At 38.0% G+C, this 18,929-nt stretch overlaps 4 protein-coding genes across 7 annotated transcripts in view; all 4 read right to left on the bottom strand.

The window, feature by feature from the left end:
- LOC149705347 (protein regulator of cytokinesis 1-like) overlaps nt 1–18,929 on the bottom strand; it is a 117,671-nt gene that overhangs the window by 61,114 nt on the left and 37,628 nt on the right. The window lies entirely within an intron of this gene.
- Nucleotides 198–5,856, bottom strand: LOC149705351 (glutamate receptor-like). 4 transcript variants are annotated; one of them, XM_089865521.1, is made up of 6 exons: nt 5,605–5,856; nt 4,037–4,298; nt 3,117–3,244; nt 892–1,251; nt 622–792; nt 198–535 (listed from the first exon to the last, which is right to left on the bottom strand). In XM_089865521.1, the coding sequence occupies exons 1-4, from the start codon at nt 5,743–5,745 to the stop codon at nt 1,048–1,050; spliced, it is 735 nt and encodes a 244-aa protein (XP_089721647.1). In that variant the 5' UTR covers nt 5,746–5,856; the 3' UTR covers nt 198–535; nt 622–792; nt 892–1,047. The 4 variants fall into 4 exon arrangements, with proteins under 4 accessions (XP_089721647.1, XP_089721646.1, XP_089721648.1 ...); XM_089865520.1 differs by having other exon boundaries at nt 198–792; nt 892–976; nt 1,028–1,251; XM_089865522.1 differs by having other exon boundaries at nt 198–792; nt 892–951; nt 1,028–1,251.
- Nucleotides 10,087–18,929, bottom strand: part of LOC149705328 (DNA (cytosine-5)-methyltransferase 1-like) — a 358,139-nt gene continuing 349,296 nt past the window's right edge. The window contains exon 7 of the mRNA XM_089865601.1: nt 10,087–10,107. The gene's annotated coding sequence lies outside the window, so the exon portion shown is untranslated. The remainder of the gene's footprint in view (nt 10,108–18,929) is intronic.
- On the bottom strand, nt 10,507–11,411 carry LOC149705350 (uncharacterized). Its single transcript, XM_089865053.1, has 3 exons — nt 11,268–11,411; nt 10,977–11,126; nt 10,507–10,912 (listed from the first exon to the last, which is right to left on the bottom strand). The coding sequence occupies exons 2-3, from the start codon at nt 11,069–11,071 to the stop codon at nt 10,648–10,650; spliced, it is 360 nt and encodes a 119-aa protein (XP_089721179.1). The 5' UTR covers nt 11,072–11,126; nt 11,268–11,411; the 3' UTR covers nt 10,507–10,647.

Raw genomic sequence — 18,929 nt, 5'->3', positions numbered from 1 at the left:
CGCCCAGTCGGCAGACACATGGGCATCAGCATCGGCTCTTGCAGTGAAAGTTTTAACTATCCGCCATTTAGCACACTTTCGTTTTGCTTTTACGGTTTTTGTAGTACTATCTTCCTGCACCGATTCTTCTTCTGATTCAGAGACATATCGAAGCTTCGTCAGTTGCGAAGACATTTCGATTATGAGTTGGCTGTTGGCATTAGAAAATGCGATGAGAATTAGGTTAAAGGTAGATTTAATATTTTTTAAAGTCTTATTCCATTTTTTAGTGATTGAGCAAATTAAGGGCGAATTAATTTTTAAGTGGTTGCTATGACAACCGGGAGATTAAATTCTATTAGTGGTTTCAAAATCTAGTGGTTATTTACATTGTTTTAGTGGCCATTTAAATCATACGCTTTTTTTAACAGGGATGAGTGCCATAGAAAGCCTTAGTCTTATACTTTCCAGGATAAGAGTGATCAACTCACGCGTCAAAGAGTGCTATAAAAGGTACTATTTCCAATTTCATCTTTACATGACAGCTTCAATTTAACTACGACGTATTACCAGAAGGAGATAATAGAAGAAGGATGACACTCTGTATCCTCTTAATACTTTAGTTATTCTTCCCAGGCTTACCCATTTTGTTTGATCTCCCGCTCATCAAACTTCAGATGGGCATCGCGCATCGTGCTAGGGTGAATTCTATAATTGTTTGGTAATAAATCCCAGCAATTACCCACAAATCTTGATTGTCATGACGTGGGACATAAATCCACAAGCGCATGCGTCTTGCCAAATAGCTAAACGCTAATAGAGTAATAATAATTTATCGCGTATGTGACTCGGTTTAGTAACCTAAGCTTGCTCCAAATGCTCTGCTGTTGGGAAGAATGAAGTTACACTTACACCGCTTTGTGGTGCCCTTCTCTCGAAGAGAAGTATTATATACTTCTGGTAATACTAGATCTCCGGGATAGACAATAATAATTTTCTGAAAATTGAAAGTAAAGTTACACGAAGACTACTGCGTATGTTTGCTTACCAGCGTGTCCCAAGAAAGTGTTAAACGAGTTGGTCACTAAGAAAGTGAAAATTATGTTCTCCCAACCGAGCGACTGACCCTCGCATGTTCTCTCGGCCCCAACCGAAGGCATACTTCTCGTGCAAGACCTTCAAGACACCCGAAGGCACCGATGTCGCCCCGGAACTGATCGGGTCTCGTCTGACTCCGTCGCCCAAGTGACCTAAACGACCGGTACTAATCGCCTACAAGTATACGAAAAGCATTTTAAGCCTGGCGTCGGCTGTTTTCAACAACTCGCAACGGAGTCCAATTTTTTGGTTCAAAGATGTTTTCAATTCCGGTTGTCACGTGACGTTTTTAATCGAACTTTCAACGAACCAAATGGCAAGGGAGTACGTTATTTCTTAGTTCATCCGTTTCGTAATGGCGACTAAAGCTCCCACTTGACCGAAAAAACAACTTTGCAGCTGGACGTCAAACGTCAGATTCGTTTTCTTACGTTGTCGCCCATCGTTTTAGCGTTTTCACTTAGCGTAGTTCTCGCAAATAATGGAACCAAGACTTACCAAATAAACTGAACATTGTACCAATTGCGGACATCTTTCTTTTTTGGTCTTTGTAACCTTTGTGTCTAATATCATAAAGATATTGATGGCTCCGAACCTCTTCAATAAAACTTTCAGCATTTGACTTTGGCAATCTCAGGGATTTGTACTAGGGATGAACCGGTACCGATACCATATCGGGGTTTCCCGATAGTATCGGATCGGTTGGTTCGATACCGATACTAACCCGATACTCGTTTAAAAGAAGTTATATGGCGCTACATGACATTTTTAGGTATTTTAGAAACGTAATGATGGTGATAATATCTCATTTCTTTGAATTTCAATCGTGACGAGTTCTCATTTATATGAAAGTAATTGAATTCAGTTTATCTGACAACTAATAAGCAAAAATCTTTCTTAGTACGCGCCTACTACTCTAGGGATGAACCGATACCATATCGGTATCGGTTGAAGTATCGGGTTTTGGATCATAGTGAGTAAATATCGGTATCGATCGGTATCGGTTCATGTTTGTACCGGTATCGATCGGTATCGGTTCATGTTTGTACCGGTATCGATCGGTATCGGGTTAAGCCTGGTATCGGCCATCTCTAATTTGTACTAGTAACTAACTCGATTAGGAACTAAATAAATAAAGACATGGCGGACCGCGGACGTCCTTTTCCGAACACGCGTGGTCGAAAATGACGTCACGACTCGAGCTCATTGCTGATTGGCTCGCGTGGAGCGTTAACAATGAACGCGGCCTAAAAAAAAAGAAAAGCAATATCGCCACAGTACACGTAATTTCTGTCCAGCGTAACTATGTTTTTTTTCCGTTGTCATGCACTTGACGTCGGACGAAAAGTCATGATTTACGCCAAGTGAAAACCATGCCTTATGATTTTTACGAGAGCTACAAAAACATTGGTTTGAAGAATAATTTTGAAAATATGTATAAAATGCTTTTTGCACCCAATATTACTATTGAATCATTACTGCTGAGAATAAACTGAATCGTTTTAAAATTTAAAATTGGTTCTTCACGAGCAGCTTCAAAGTACGCTTTTGTAATTAATTTTTGGCAGCAGACGCCATTTTGAAGAGATCTAGCAACGCTAAAAAATTTCTCTTAGACACTCATGACGAAGCGTGGCCAAAAAAACCGCAAACGGAGAGAGACTGTATTTTTCCAGTTGCCGGTAGTTGAACGCAGCCTTCATGCCCCTTAAAGTATTAAACCTTTCGAAATCGAAATATAACCAACCAGACAGGTTATAACCACACGTAAAAGATAGTTTTAGGTCATGTTAAAAATGGGCGCTTTGGTGATACCAAAATTATACGACTCACGAGAAAGGGAATTCAACTATATCAAGACAATTCTAAACTTCAAATAAATTTTGAAAGCTAGAACTTAAATAAGAGGGGTTATACATGATTTTTTTAGTGTACCACAGTCACTGAAAATATAAAAGCACTTGTCAAAGGGAGCTAGCGCTGTATTCACCTAAGCTAAACGTGATCACAAAAACTACTTTTTTCCTTTTATGACTGACCTCTATGGCTTGATGAAAGAAAGTGCTACGCAAACTGCCCGCAACTATCTTCCCTTGATGGACAGCGGCGGCTAATTGGTCAAGAGTGTCGATCGGATCCTCCAAACCCGGAAAGTTCAAAAATGAAACTGCGCAAAAAAGACACCATAATCAACATAAACACAATGAGATAACAAAAAGTGAGACAGTAAGGAAAGTGGAGGCGACGCGTGATTCTAATTGCCTCTGAGCGAGGGGCTAGTCATTCGCCAAAATTTTGTGCAGCTGATTTCTGGATGTGAATTCCGTTGATTACTGAACGAATTCCTTGATTTCTGTGATTGGGATTATTTTCGGTGATTTCCATAATCTTTACACTGATTTCCCGTTATTGCCGCAGATTACTTGTGATTCCTGTTTGAATTCCAACGAATTCTGTTGATTTTTTGGTGAATGACGTGATTACCACTGGATTTATCGTGAATTACGATGAATACAGTAATTATTTCTATCTGAACTGATTACAATTTTTATTTTAGATTTTCGAGTTCCTCGATTGATTATTTGTGGTAATTTCACGAAATGTGTGATTTCCGAGGTGATTACAAAATTTTACAAGTAAATCATGTGATTATTTCTGATTTTCTCAAGATTTCACGTGATTTCCATTGATTATCGGAGATTTCTGATTACCTTTGATTACATACAAAAATGATTGTGATTACTGATGATTTTCTAAGAGTTCCAGAAATCAAGTAATCGATTTCTGCGGTTGTGTACACCTTATTATTAAAGTGACTAACCCCTCGCCTCTGAGACATCGATTTATTTTCGAACTTCTAGGGGTAAACTTGTCTATGAAAATCGCGAGTACGCGTGCAAACCGAATTACATCTACAAATTAATATAGCGAAATATATGAAAGACATTTTGCTTCTTACTTAGTTGACCCGAAAAGGAAGCGTAGGCGATCATCGAAAAGATGAACCAACCAATCAAGCCGACTTTCATGGAACTGCGATCCAATCGCCTGGGTTGTTCGGCTCCGGCGTCAAGGAGGGCGCCGTATTCGTACCAAAGAGCCTCACCGAACGACCAAAAGAACCTGTTATTCGAGGCCATCAAATCGACAAAGAATCGCACCGCCAAAAACTTCAAGAAAATGGCCATAGCGGGAAACAGGCACAGAATGCAAATCCATACCTAGCAAAGGTACAATAAAGAAATTTGTTTAGCCTGGATCTTTCAAACGCTATAGGGAGTTAACAGTTCTGAGCCTGAAACGTCACACCCCTAACGGTTGGAAACAGTATTCTACGCGAAAAATTCCAACCAGAGAGGGGCAGCGTGACGTCAGACTATCTCTTCCCCCTAGCCAGTTGTTAGCTCCCTATGGAAAACCAAGGATGATGGAGGAGGATGCTAAATCTGATAGAAATAGGTGCGCTAACTGTGCAACGGCTCAGATTGGGTGGAACGCCAAAAAGGGGGGGATAGTCGGACTCAATTGTAATTGGTTCGTCTGTAGCCCTTCTCAGCCAATTACCAATGCGTCCGACTATTCCTCCCCATTTTTGGCGTCCCACCAAAACTGGGTCGTTCCACAGTTAGCGCGCCTATATTTATCTCAGATTTCGAATCCTACCCCCATCATCCTTGGAAAAACTAGACGCGGTGGCGACAAGCAAGTCACGGCACGAGCTACAGGAGATTAGTAATCTTGGATCGTTCGAATTTCTTAGTACTGCTTAATGTATTTAGTGTAGGAGGTAAATTAGAATCAGTTTATTTTCTGGTACGACAAAGTTACTAAAAATTTTCAAATTACTGTTTCAAGATGGACTTGGGTAAATTGAGATCTCAGACCATGCACCTAACCCATGGACAGGCCAACTGAATAGGGAGCTAGGTTTGCTTAGAGCAACGACTAACATTAGCGCTGTGGTGGCGTAGGTTGGAAGTTTTTCACCAAACCCTAGTAAAATTCGCGCCATTTTGGTTTTTTGAGGACTAGAGGTCTCCCTTCACCGATATGGGGAGAAAATCTGACTAAATTATAACATTAAGTTGAATTTCATTATTTATTTATTTTAGCCTCTCTCTCATTAAAGATTCATAAGCGATCTATCAATTTAGTTTTGTAAATATCACTCTGGTATTGTTTATAAAATCTGTTTAAATATATCCCGAACTATTACAGACAATGTTTTCTTTACGGGGCATTTGGCGATAAATTGCGGTCGTTAGACGCGTGAGGGCGCGTGCTACGCATTGCCATTTGTTAACGCGGGTTTAACATGATTTTTCTGTCCATGGGTTAGGTGGTCTCTGGTCTGGATGAGATGTACTCTCTTAAGCTCACCTATAATTTTCCAGTGGAAAAAGTAACTCTTTATTAGGTCTCTTTAGGACTAAATTATCTTTTGGATCACTAAAGCTTACCACGCACTAGTCTGTTTTGCCAGCGTCCGTCCTATGATATTTTGAGCGCCTTTACTGGTGTACTTACTTCCAAGCTAAATGGTTTGATTAGTGCCAAGGCTCTTGGCAATTGAAGCGGAGCGCGCAAAACGAAGGTGGCTTTCTCGTTGACATCTGGATGGACAAAATCCACTACTAGACTTCTTGGGAAGCTGTTCTGAAGCGTCATGCTGAAGTTAACTTCCTAAATCATTGAAGTAGAAGGTAATTTTCTCTTTAAATTAAGACAAGTTTCGTTAAAATCGGATAAGATTTCACCAGGGGTCACGTTTAAGCCTATCAGGTCTGAGCTCGTCTCTTTTATGATGACACAAAGGCACGAAATATAGCAATGGTTAAAATGTATGGTCAACCCAAAGCCACTTTTAATTAATAATAAAGATTCTTAATTTGTCAAGTTTTTAAAACTATTTTTCTTTGAACTAAATGCCGTAAAATAACCTTTGAGAATTTGGAATAACTATACAGGAGTGTTAAATGATTTTAAGAATTTTATTTTTTTGTACATGCGCGATTTATAGGACAAATCGAACTATATTTAACAGGTATTCACTATGAAATCTGTCATTTCTATAAGGCAAAAATATTATATTCTTTGTTTCTGTGAGAGTACTTCTTTTTAAATAAAACTCCATTTTTAAGTCGTAAATGCATAGTTTCAACCCTTCAAATGGTTTGATAGATACCAACTATTTCTCAAAACCCCACCCCATCTTCTTTATCCTGTTAGGGATTAACCTTCCCTGCTTCTTCTAGGAAGGGTTCGACAGTTTTACCCTTCATAATTTTGGTTCCATAGAAATAGTCTCGCCTGCATTAGCAGCTTAGACTGTCCCCATGAAGTTTATTTAGACATGATATTTTTCGCACCTCCCCCAAACCGCCCTTCTCAAGAGACGATTTTTCGAGCCATCTATATTTTCGGTTAGGCAAAACAAAAATGTAAAGTGCTGCCTCTAGTGGCTTATCTGCGTACTTCAAATCGCTAGACTTCCCCCTTAAGACCATTAGAAATATACCATCAATATATACTTGCTTTTGCATTTAAAGTTAACATCGATTTCCTTCAATGTTTAAATAGAGGAGCGGGATTGAATGCGTGAAATCCTTATTGTCAACGGGTGACAGAAATTTAAAAGGGAGATTTTAACACCTTCTATTATATTAAGGCAATCCTATAATCGTTTCTTTCGCTTTAGATGTATCGAGAAAACGTAAAACACAATTCACAATCATTAACCTCACTTGACAATTAAGCCCCGTTTTCATGAGAGCGAGATTCGAAGCGATTTGCGAGAGCGAGAGCGAGTTTCCAAACAGCGATATCGCTACAAGATTTTAGCCAGACTTAGTTCAAGTTCTCGCTTGTACTTTTTCGTTTTCATGAAGAGGGATTTTTTATAAGAATGTGATTTCACGTCCGATTTTTAAACATATTAAGCCGACATGAAAAGGCGGTTCTACATAAATTCAAGGATCTACTTCTGAGAAAGAAGCTTTTGGTTTTGCAAATTTTATTCAGTTTAAACAAAAAGTAGATGGTGGGCTCACCCAGTGAGGGGAACCAGAAAATCCGAGCGACATTATGAAACGTTGGTTAGTAGTATCTAAAGCTTCAACACAGATGAAAATTTGACATTACCGCCATTCCCAGGTTTATATTTGATTAATTATACTGTTCAAAGGTTCGATAAAAGGATTGAAATATTCATTATTCGTAGGCATTTTCTTCCGACAGATTTAAGATTGTAATAAAAAAATTAAGAAATATATAAATGGTTTCTCAAAACTTAAGCCTAATGTTAATAACCGTCTCTATCCTGCACGCGCTCAAAGAGAAAAAAGTCCTTTCCCGCAGTTTTTAAAATTAGGCCTAATGTTGGTAAATAATTTAACAAAAAGCGCGTGACAATTTTTATTCAGTTTTATTGGCTGATTAACTTTAGCTAAGTTGTGACGTAGAGGAATGTTATAAAAATCGCTGAAGCGAGAGCGAAGAAATCAAAACCGGACAGACGTTTGCGATATCGCTAAAATAGATCTCGCAGGCTCTTTCTCGCTATTGTCTCAAAGCTCTCGCAAACATGAAAACAGGCAAGAAAAATTCTCGCGCGATTTTTTTCAGGTTTTTTCTCGCAAATCGCTGTATTTTTCTCGCAAATCGCTCTCATGAAAGCAGGGCTTTAAGGTCAATGTTTAAACTTATTACTACAATCCCTATCCATGTATAAAAGAACGAAAAATATCAGCTCACAACAATTCTCTTCCATTCACTGTCCCTTCAATGACGAACCAAAATATTTTACACTACTACTACTACGAGAATGACAACAGGGCGGGTTAAACTTAGAGCCTCATCGTTGATGTACATCATACGATGTGGCTGATATTCAAAATATTTCAAAACTTCCAAAAATTTTATATACTCTTTCTTATTTTTAACTCTTTATACAGAGCTTCGCGAGAACGTCATTTCCGATACAAATATTATAACGTTCTGAATATTTTGGAGAGTTTTCTTCTCTTCCTTTACAAGAATTTTGCGTATTTTGGTTAGACATGGGTTTTAACCGTTTTCTTTCTATATATATTTTTCTTCGTAAAATTTTAGTGCATTATAAATCAACTTTGACAATTTTATTTCGAAGCTACAATTTTTAAAGGTATTTTAAACTGATATTTTTAAAGGTATTATGAAAGAAGCATGTAAAATTCATTACAAATTAAACATTGTAACGAAATTATAAACACAATTAAAAAATTCCTTATTGGAACTTTAGGAGTTCCAACAATGGAAACCTAATTTCGGGGCCCCTCTGAAATTTATGGGTAGGCTGTAGCCTACCCTGCCTACCCCCTGGCGGCGCCACTGCCAAAAAGGCTCATTTTGTTTATCTCTCATAGCAAACGCCTAATATTATCGCTGCTCATGCTTACACCACTCAGATGGCTCTATGGACAATTGTATTGTATATAAGTAAATAAATAAGACTGGTGTTAAGTAAGTGACTTTTCGTTCAAATCACGTGACTGACTAGACATGGCTGATAATACACCGCTAATAATCTAAATTTAGAGTATTTAACTTTGTTTTTATAAAAAGAAAAGTTTAAGCCTAAATTAGTAGTATTTAGTGAGGAAAATTCACAATCGCGGCCAGATCTTAGCCGATTCATCTTAACAATGGGTAACTTTTAAGTCTTCAAAGGAATTACTTGAGGCAGATACTAATTAAAGTTTGCCTCACAAATTGGCTTAGCAATAATTGTTCTAAAAACGGTGTTTATGTTAGTATCTCCGCCACGAAACAAGGAAGTTAGAGATAAGGTGCATAGACTATTCCACTCTTTCCTGCAGAGAAGTAAGCGCAGAAGCAGTGTAGTGATAGATGTTTTACACAGATGACTGCTTAAAATTAAGTAAGAAACTGACAGACAATGCTAAATTAGGGGTCATCCGTAAAACACTCCAATTATAACTCGTAAACGGTATTCCATGAGGCAAAATGCCATAGAACAATGGATCACACTGTATAAGATGAAATTCTCTTTAGATACGTGTGGTTACGTAATAGAATCGGAAGCGATAATTAAGATAATTTGCTATCCTAATTAATGTTTCAAACATTATATTGTAAATTAAAACTCTCCAGACCAGAGTTTCTAAATTGATTAACTAAAATTATACTAAATTATAGAAATATGTAGAATTCAGGGCTAAATATTTCTTATATTTTTTTCTTTATGATATTAAAACAACGATAATACACTAAAAACTACAGCGGTAGGCTAAGTGTTGAAAAGCGTAGCTCAATTGAGATCCGAACAGAACCTTCTTAAAGTAGGGATGGGGACCGTCTCTAAATGTTTATGCGTCATTGTGTATGCGTTAATCGCAATAGAGAATTTCCTTCAGAGGAAAGCAAAATTCGAGAGGAAAAAAGATGAAAAGGATTTCTGTTGTTCATCTTTAGTTCGCTAGAACCACATTGCACGATTTTCAGTTAGAGAGAACCCTTCCATCTTTTACCCCAGCGGGGATTCAAAAATCGGCACGGTCACTACATTCTTAGTCTCGATGCTCGGTTTTCAGTTCGCTAGAACCGTTTTCTTTGGAAGTTGGCCTTTAAGTTCATAATAACGTAAGACCGTTAAGACGTGAGAGGAGAAGAACTCCCCGCGACCCATCTATTGAATCCTACGCAATTACGAAATGTTTGTACCTATGTTGTCGTCTATTTCTTCACGAATTTTTTCCTGAATTTCAGGAAAGGCAGCTAAAGCTTCGAATACCCACGTGATGGCAGTTGTAGTTGCGTCGGTACCAGCTGAAAACATAAGTATAGCGTTTAAGAGACAGCTATTTTAAATGGTCTATCGCGCTAAAAACAATGCCTTAACAATACCCAAAAAAAGGTCGCCTAATATTCCTTGCAAATGGCGATCAGTTAAGTAAGTTTTGTTTTCAGACTCCTCGGATTCAGCTTCGATACCAGAAGTGATCACGGAATCCGTGAAGTGACGTAATTCATCTAGAGTATATATATATATATATATTTAGAGTTATTACACGTAGATATAGATTTCTCTTAAAGGGAGGGGGAAGTGGAAAATCAAGTGATTTTTTATCAAATGTTCTACTAATTATAAAACCAGTCTGCATAGTGAAACATTGAGGAAATACTTCCGAATGATTTTAAAATTCAAATTAGGTTCAGATTTTAAAGATAATTTTAAAGAAGGACCTCCGACCGATCGCGTAACGCCCTGCCTTCTTGTTAACAAAATTCTCGTGGCACGTTCCGTGTCGAATGAAATTTATCACGAGATTTGATAAAATTAGGCGCGCAACGTGACAATCGTGGCGCGAGACATGGAGCGTGCCACGAGAATTTTGTTAATAAAAAGGCAGGGCGTTACGCGATTGGTCGGAGGACTTTCTTTAAAATTATCCCTAAAATCTGAACCTAATTTGAATTTTAAAATCATTCGGAAGTATTTCCTGAATGTTTGACTATGCAGACTGGTCTTATAATTAGTAGAAGAATCGATAAAAAAAATCACTTGATTTTCTACTTCACCCTCCCTTTAATGGTTAATTGTTTCTTAAATAAAAATAATTTATAACCAGGATTGTAATTTTTCTTAATTTCTTTCAATCTGTCCATCAAAAATGCCCCAACAGCTTCCGCTGCGTTTTGTATAGTCTTTTCAAACTTGCGAAAAAACGGATAAAGAATAGGCGAAAAGTCTCCGGGGGAAATGGTCATACTCTTGTGAAAAAGATCAAACTCTTTCATCATTATTTGACGCTCTGCTTCGGTTAACTCGTCCAATCTAAAGTTTTAGTAATAATAGATTAAACCCACGATATTCGGCAAGTTTCGTTTCCTGGTTTTACCCAAAAGCAGTTTGAGATATGATGTTAAAGATGAAATTTTGCAATCTAGGCTTTGGATTAAAGGCGACTTTCTCGGACAACATATCAGCTATCATTTCTTCAGCGTTCCGTTGAACTATAGTAGCTAAGACTTCAGAGTCCGCGGACTTTCTATAAAAATTTACTTCGTAAGATTCGCGCCTGTAACGATGGATAAATCAAAGAGGAGAAAGAGAGGGAGATAGAAACGCGATTTATAAAATCCGCCGAAAAATGGGAAAATAGGGGGGTAGTAAAAACAATTTTCGGTACGTTTAGTTTTAGGACGCACATCCTTTGCACATGGGCGGATTGACCTCCTCGCCTTATCTTTGTCATCCTCTACGTCAACTATGGGCGAGAAAGCAAGATCAAACTTGGAGATATGGGCGGTATACTTTAGTAAGCTCGGCACGCTTGGACTATGTCAAAAAAAAAGCAAAAAAGAAATGTTCTACAAGTCTGTCACTGGTTACTGAGAGCTTGTCATGAAATGAGGTAGATGAAACGTGAGATAGATTTTCGTAAAGCGACGACTGGTTTTGGCGCTGTCACAGGCTTATAGTACAGACTGAATAGGACCTAGTGGACTGCAAAATTAACCGAGTGCAGTCAATTCTCGCTTGTCGTTCTCGAACTAGCTCGAGCTGCGAGTCTCTAGCATTACCAGAAGTAAGATGAGACTAGAAGTAAAGAGCTCTAGCATTGGTAGTAGATCCTGGCACTATTGAACAAATTTGAGGATTTTATGCCGTTTCCATCGTGCCTACACTAGAGAGAAAAAATTGGTCGAGTTCCAAAAAATTTCCTACCCCTTCCCCTAAACCTAAAGCCGCGGAACACGGACGCGACTGCTTGAATCTAGTTCGGCCGTCTACCGCCACGAGCTTCTCACGTTTTGGAGGGAAAATTCAGAAACCGCTACCAGAGGGCCAACCGTTGGTGTGTTATCAAGAATATTCACTTTCGCCAAGTGAAGAATTTGGTTAGCTCAGTACTTCTAGTCTCATCTTACTTCTGATGACGAATTTTACATCACAAATAATTTCGAAAAGGTACAGACCAGGTCAATCTAATGATCCACGCTATTAATAGACGGTGAGGCTAAAAATAACTCACCCCTTCTTCCGCATTTCAAGGCATACCGGAAATAGTCGGCTTCTATTGTGTCTGTTTATGGAATGCAGCGTCCTTGTAAAACCCCCTGAAGGTCGTTCCCCGAAATTCCAACCCGTCTATCACCAGAGGAATGCACGTAGTATCGGCTCTATCGCATCGGCTTCTTTTAAGTCAAGGAAGCCTTGCAGCTACCCGGAAGCGCCCATTCACGACTTCAAAGGGTCAAAGAAGCCGCGCATTCCCTTCTAACAAAAAGTTAGAAACCCCATGGAGAATACTTTTATCCGTATTTCTGGCTCAGTTGACCGCAAAACTCTATTTGAAGATAGGAAATTAGCCTTTCGCTTTAGAGACAAGTGTGTCGGGTCTTTTTTTAAATGCATACTCTATATATTTTTAATATAAATATAATATAAGATACATTTTTGAACGTCTGACTGACTAATAATCAATGTGCAGCCCAAACCGCTGTACGTAGAAGGCTGAAATTTTGCAGGGACGTATACTCTTAATTAAAGGTTTTTCGAATCCGCGGCCATCTTAAAAAATGGCGGACACAAATGTAAAATCATCTTCTTGTGGGAAACGGTGGACCTTAGGGCAAAATTTCATAGAACATTTTCGACTACAAATCGCCCATAATTTCTTACAAACCTTTGAGATGCGCCCAGTATAGTTTTGTGGGTTCATGGTTTAATTTTTGTAAACACGTTCAGTATGCCAAGGACAAACTAACGAGCCATCGTGGCTAAAGGCATCGGAAGGTGGCTGAAAATTATTTGAAATTCGTCATAATCACGTGAATAAGGACATACGTGGTTCAAAGAAACTTGGTTCGTTTAATCGGGGAATTCTCGTGAAAAACCAGGACTAAGTCCCACTCCATGTGGAGTCTGAATCTCGGCGTCACGAGGTGCCTGTGACGTATTTCTAATAATTTGTACCCATCCGCCGATGCCTTCTTTTACAGTCCCTTTAATTACGAGCTTTGTCAATTTCGATCAGAGAAAAGAGTTATTTCAAAAAAACTAATGTGACGTCACTCATGCTAATACTACTCGTTCACAGAGACAAAACTGTACCAAACATGACTGCCAACTACCAAAGCAATGCCTACTTAATTATTATTGATTACGTAGGCATTGACCAAAGACAGACCCAAGATGTTTGGCATAGGCGGTGACGTCACATCTGATAGCATCTCTATAGCGCTTTCGTTTTCTAAAAATACCATATAAGAGAGCGGTGCTTGTCCACAAAATCCGTTCCCTCGTCATTCCTCTAAGTTCACCCCATCTTTTTGCCTCTTTTACTTATTCCTTCGATCCGTTTCTGTCGCTAGTTCGACCCCCTCATTCTACGGCCCTTAAAGGCCGACTTCCATCGAAAAGAGTTCTAGCGAACTGAAAACCAAGCGACCGTACTGATTTTCGAAGCCCCGCTGGGTCAAAAGTTGGAAGGGTTCTAGCTAACTGAAAGCCGTGCAATGTGGTTCTAGCGAACTGAAGATGAACAATAGAAATCCTTTTAAATTTATTTCCTCTCGAATTTTTGCTTTCCCCTGAAGGAAATTCTCTATCGCGTATCTTCAGTTCGCTAGAACCACATTGCACGGCCATGGAAGAAGAACGGTATGGAAGGGTCCTATAGTGTTAAAGAGAGCGCGTTGAAAAATCGTAACTTCCCCCTTTTCATCCCCTCCTTCCCGAGTTTATCACCAACGTTGAAAGCTTCTGCGCAGTAGTAGAGCGGTAGAGAGCGGATCTAAACAGTGTATCCCTCTCTCTGTAAGCGAGATTAAGGAGGTGGCTTGCGCGCCAATATTGCGCGGGGCAGTAATCGCGTTACAGCTAGTGCCGAGAGGAGAGGAGAGTTTTCCCACGTGACCCTACATTTCGCGTAGCCGTCTGCCTATTCACCTCACCATTCCATACCGTTCTTCTTCCATGGCACGGCTTTCAGTTAGTTTAGCTAGAACCATTCCATCTTTTACCCCAGCGGGGATTCGAAAATTGGCACGGTCGCTCCATTGTTAGACTCGATGCTCGGTTTTCAGTTCGCTAGAACTCTTTTCGATGGAAGTCGGCCTTTAAACTTAAATCCACGTTCGCAAATCTCAAGGCGTTGTATGCGCGGATTCTGTATGTTTAATTAGCCGTGGAATTATTCCTACGTCAGAAGAACCCCAGACTTTATCCCTGCCGACGTCAAGTGTTTAAGTCGCTTTCGCCACTACAACCAACACTTCGTCGGTAGTTTTTTATTTTGCACACGACATCTAGATGGCGTTTGCAAAATATTACTCTATACGGAAAATTTGACGAGGGAGAAGCCACTCTGTAATAAAGTCTTTCTGAGAGTGTAAGATGGGAAGCGTATTACGCCGTTTAACGCGGAAATACACTCGGGATTACTTTTTACAGTTTTTATTTCAATATTAGAACGGATTAAAGGCATATCTCCCGAATTTACGGCATTAAAACCACCAAAAAGGTAATACCGGGGGAATACACCAGTGCTTGATCCCTCGGGCGTCGTTCGTTTCTAGTTGACGAGGGGAAAGCCGCTCCGTAATAAAGTCTATCTGAGGGTGTTCGATGGGAAGCGTATTACGCTAGTTGCCTGATCCCTCGAATGCCGAGCGCTCTCGCGGGGTGCGGGTTAGTATTTTAAGCTTAAGATGATACTGAGAATAAAGAAAGGGCTCTGGTCTAAACGCGCCAGATTTTACGGTAGACCGGGAGTCTTATATTACGTACGCGGGACGATGGCAGTCACGGCAATGCTCTAAGCCTTTGCTTAACTGAATTTATTCAGGTAATATTTATGAAATATTAATTAAAAGACGCAGTAATTGGCCCGATTAGTGAAATCAATTGTCGGTAAGTGTATACAAATGGCCAATTAATTTAAGTTCCTATATAGAAACTAGTTCAAATAAAACGAAAATTATCAAATCTTAACTGAATTTCCTACTTAGATTTAAATATCAATTTTTCAAGCTAAGTATAATTTTTGTAAACACTGCGTTAATTGTATTATTTACTAAACATTGTGATTAATGTTTAGAGCTCGGCATTATCTATCCATTATCCACAAATTGGTGGATAACCGCTTATTTATAAACAAAGTTGTGGATTATAATACGATTTAGCATGTGAGTTATGTGGATAATTTTCGAGTATGGATGAAGATAAAATAACTTGGATAATGGATAGATAATGTCGGGCTCTAAACGTTGTGATTAATGTAACATTATTAAAAGTCCCTAAAGCCTAAAACACACCTATTTTCAGAAGAACCCTTGTGTTTCTTCCAAAAGCACTTTACAATTATGACATTGGAAATTAATTTTTATTAAAATAATTATCCACTCTAAAAGTTTGAATTCTCTTTAATATAATATAATAGTTTGTAACACACCTCTCATTAAAATTTTAGGACATTTAAGTATAATTTTTGTGGTCTAAGTGAGACCAGGAGTTCATAATAACTCCCCTTCGGGGGGAAGTACGAAACTTGCCATAGAGCTAATGGTAAAAATCGCGAACAACAAGATTTCGTCGTTGCGCATATAAAGGACTAGCCTGTTGATGGACATACAACTTTACAGTAGATTGTAGTAGTATCTATACTCCTTGGTTTTCGTTCCAAAAATTCCGTTGGCTGGGATCTCCGTCGTTAAGAAAAATGGCGAGTATGCGGCGGTAGAAACACGATGGAATTCTTATATTAAAGATACTTCGATTAAATTTGTCCAAACCGTTTTAATTTAACCACGGAATTCTCACTCACACATATCACAACAAAACATTAATGACGATCGTTTAAATGTTTTGTAGAAAACTAGGAACCATCGCAAAGCCAACTTCTTAGCCAAGGCTTAATGCACACCGTGCCGACAGACGCGACTCGCGAGCCATTTTAGGTCCCAAAATCACAAGATAAAAATAGTGCTAAACCGGAAAATGGGAAATTAATGCGCGTGGGCGCTAAAAATTGAGGTAACTATTTCTTTGGGAGTTAAGGGGTGTATAAATCCGCTGAGCTTTACGGCGAAACTTTGTTGTTACGGGATTTTTAACCAGTTTCGTACTTTCCCCCCGAAGGGGGGTTATTATGAACTCCTGGTGAGACCATTTTTGTTCGTAATATTGCCGACGTCAATGTTCTAAGCCTTTGCTTAACTGAATTTTCTACTTTTTATTAATTTTTCAAGCTAAGTATAATTTTGTGGTCTAGGTGAGACCATTTTTGTTCGTAATATATTATTTTACTAATAGCTCCTTAGAAGATTGCGTCACGTGTTCTTTATTTACTAAAGAGGAATTTTAGCTGCGCGAGCTTTCGGCTTTGAGTTTTGACGGGAGAGAGAGTGGAGACGGGAGTCTTATGTACCGTCGGGAATCTCGTATTTTCATTGCCGACGCCAATGCTCTAAGCCTTTGCTTAACTGAATTTTCTACTTTGATTTAAATATTAATTTTTCAAGCTAAGTATAATTTTTGTGGTCTAAGTGAGACCATTTCTGTTCGTAATATATTATTTTACTAATAGCTCCTTTGAAGATTGCGTCAAGTGAGGAATTTTAGCTTGACCATTGCAAGCAAAACTCTGAGGCCATTGCCCAACGTTCACTGAGCCGCTTCGTCACATTATCTTATTACATTATCACATATAATGATAAGTTTAACCACGGATATCCTGTTGAGATTGTTTTAAAGTTCCTAACTCTCGATTTTGAAGTTATATACTGTCTAGTGACACTTGAAGTTCCGATTTAATGTTATAAACAGACTAGGATCGTTAGCCAATATCGTAAATTAACCGATGTCAATATCAAAGCTTAACTGAAACACGGATACCAATTTTTTAAACTCATTAATCTAAAATAAAAATATAATCTTTCATATTTAAGAAAATATTCAGGTAGTATTTATAAAATATTAATTACAAGACGTAGTAATTGTCTAAATTAGTAAAATCCATTATCGGTAAGTGTACTCATACAAATGGCCATTTGATTAAAGTTCCTTTATAGAAACTACTTCAAAAGAAAAGAAAATTATATTTATATTTATATTTCTCCTTTAATATCACAAAACGTTAACATTTCTATTTTGGAATAGAAAAACTTTGGGAATTATGCAAGGAAGCTGCCAATTTTGGTGTCAGAAAATAATAAAATTCATCTTCTTTTGAAACTTAACCTGAGAAATTTAAATTAAAGAATAGCTTGATATCTTTTCCAGTGGATAATGGTTTGATATTGATATTTTCGTTTCATTGATTTTAAATAAATTGGTATTGACATCGGTTAATTTACGATATTGGCCAATTGATCATCACTAATAGTTTAAATAATTTCAATTAAACGGTTCAAAACCTTCAGGAAAAGCTTAGTTTTATAATGAATAAAATTCTAATTCTAAAGTAATAAATTAATTTATCGTAGGTAATTAATTTACTGCCTTAGTGTAATTTATGCTGAAATAAAATTATGCATTGAAAGAGGAAGTGACGTACATTTGGATAAGTGTTTCGCGGGAGATTCAAATGTCGATTCGAGTTAAAGAAATAAGAGAATAATCTGAGATGGTGAAATGTTTGGCGGGAGATTCAAATGTCGATTTGGATTTGGGTTAGAGAATAGGGTTTTAAGCTCTCTCTCCTTATGGAACCAACCCTAATGTTTACATTTGGATTTGGATTTGGGTATTTAGTCATTGAAATTTTTAGAGAATAGTGTCCCTGGATACATTTCAAGTTTTCTGCTTATTTCCGCTCTCGCGAATTTCCAGGAGGCTCAAAGTATTTGAGTTATTTCCGCCCCAATTCAATCTTTTCTAGCTGTGATTTATTTCGTCGGTTTTATTTTAAGCAGGGACGGAAATAAGATAACTTTGAGACACTTATAGGGGTCACTGCCTCACTGGACCAATGTCTTATAAATTGATTGGGTGTGCAAAATGTTCTGGTTGCTGGACCAGCTTGTTTTATATAGAACTCGGTATTACGCATTGCACGTCAATCTCGGGTTCGAATGTCCCATCGCAGAATACGGAATACTAAAGGAGGACGGACACCAAGCACTCATGTATGTACACTCATGTTGTACTATATAGCGAAAGGTTATTGTAAAGAACAAATATTTCCTCGGTGTTATCAGTATTAGTTTACCTTCGAGCTTTCCTCTTTTATATTGTTAATATAAAATAGTTACGGAACAATATCAGAAGACGAGGGGGTAGATACTGAAGACTTATTTACGCGTAAACAGTTCGGCAGGCTTCGATAGATAAGTCTATCGAGATAATCTTGTTCGAGTGGTTTCGACAGTTCATAGTTACACTCCCTCGCGTCTTAACCATGGCCCTTGTGTCTATGACGATGAAAGTTCATTAGAGCTATAATAATTTGGTAAATTTCACGATTCGGTACGTTAAAAATTAACCATTTATGACATTTTCTCATGTTCATGTTATAATATTTTACTGTGTTGTTATTACGGTGACTTGCAATTAAGCTATTACGACTTAATATTTTTATACAACTACTACTAAGATTGTATTCAAGTTGGAGCTTAATTGTAATTATTTCTTGTTCTATATGTAAATCAACTTTCATTCATTATTTCAAATTTTGTTCAATCACTACACACTTAACGTTATTCAATAGAGAGACATTTGTGTGAATGGTGAACCGTAGAACGGTCTTTCATAATAAGACAAAGAATTCTATTCATCAGTTGCTTTTCTAACATATACTTCAGTACAGTACAGACTGTTTCGAAAAATTTCTAGAATTATAAAGGAT

This window comes from Phalangium opilio, unplaced genomic scaffold, assembly GCF_054372755.1.
Source record: "Phalangium opilio isolate 3A_F unplaced genomic scaffold, DU_Popi_V2 ptg000014l_1, whole genome shotgun sequence".
Classification (NCBI taxonomy): domain Eukaryota; kingdom Metazoa; phylum Arthropoda; class Arachnida; order Opiliones; family Phalangiidae; genus Phalangium; species Phalangium opilio.
The sequence above is the reverse complement of the archived record's forward strand: the minus strand, read 5'-3'. Positions and strand labels throughout refer to the sequence as shown.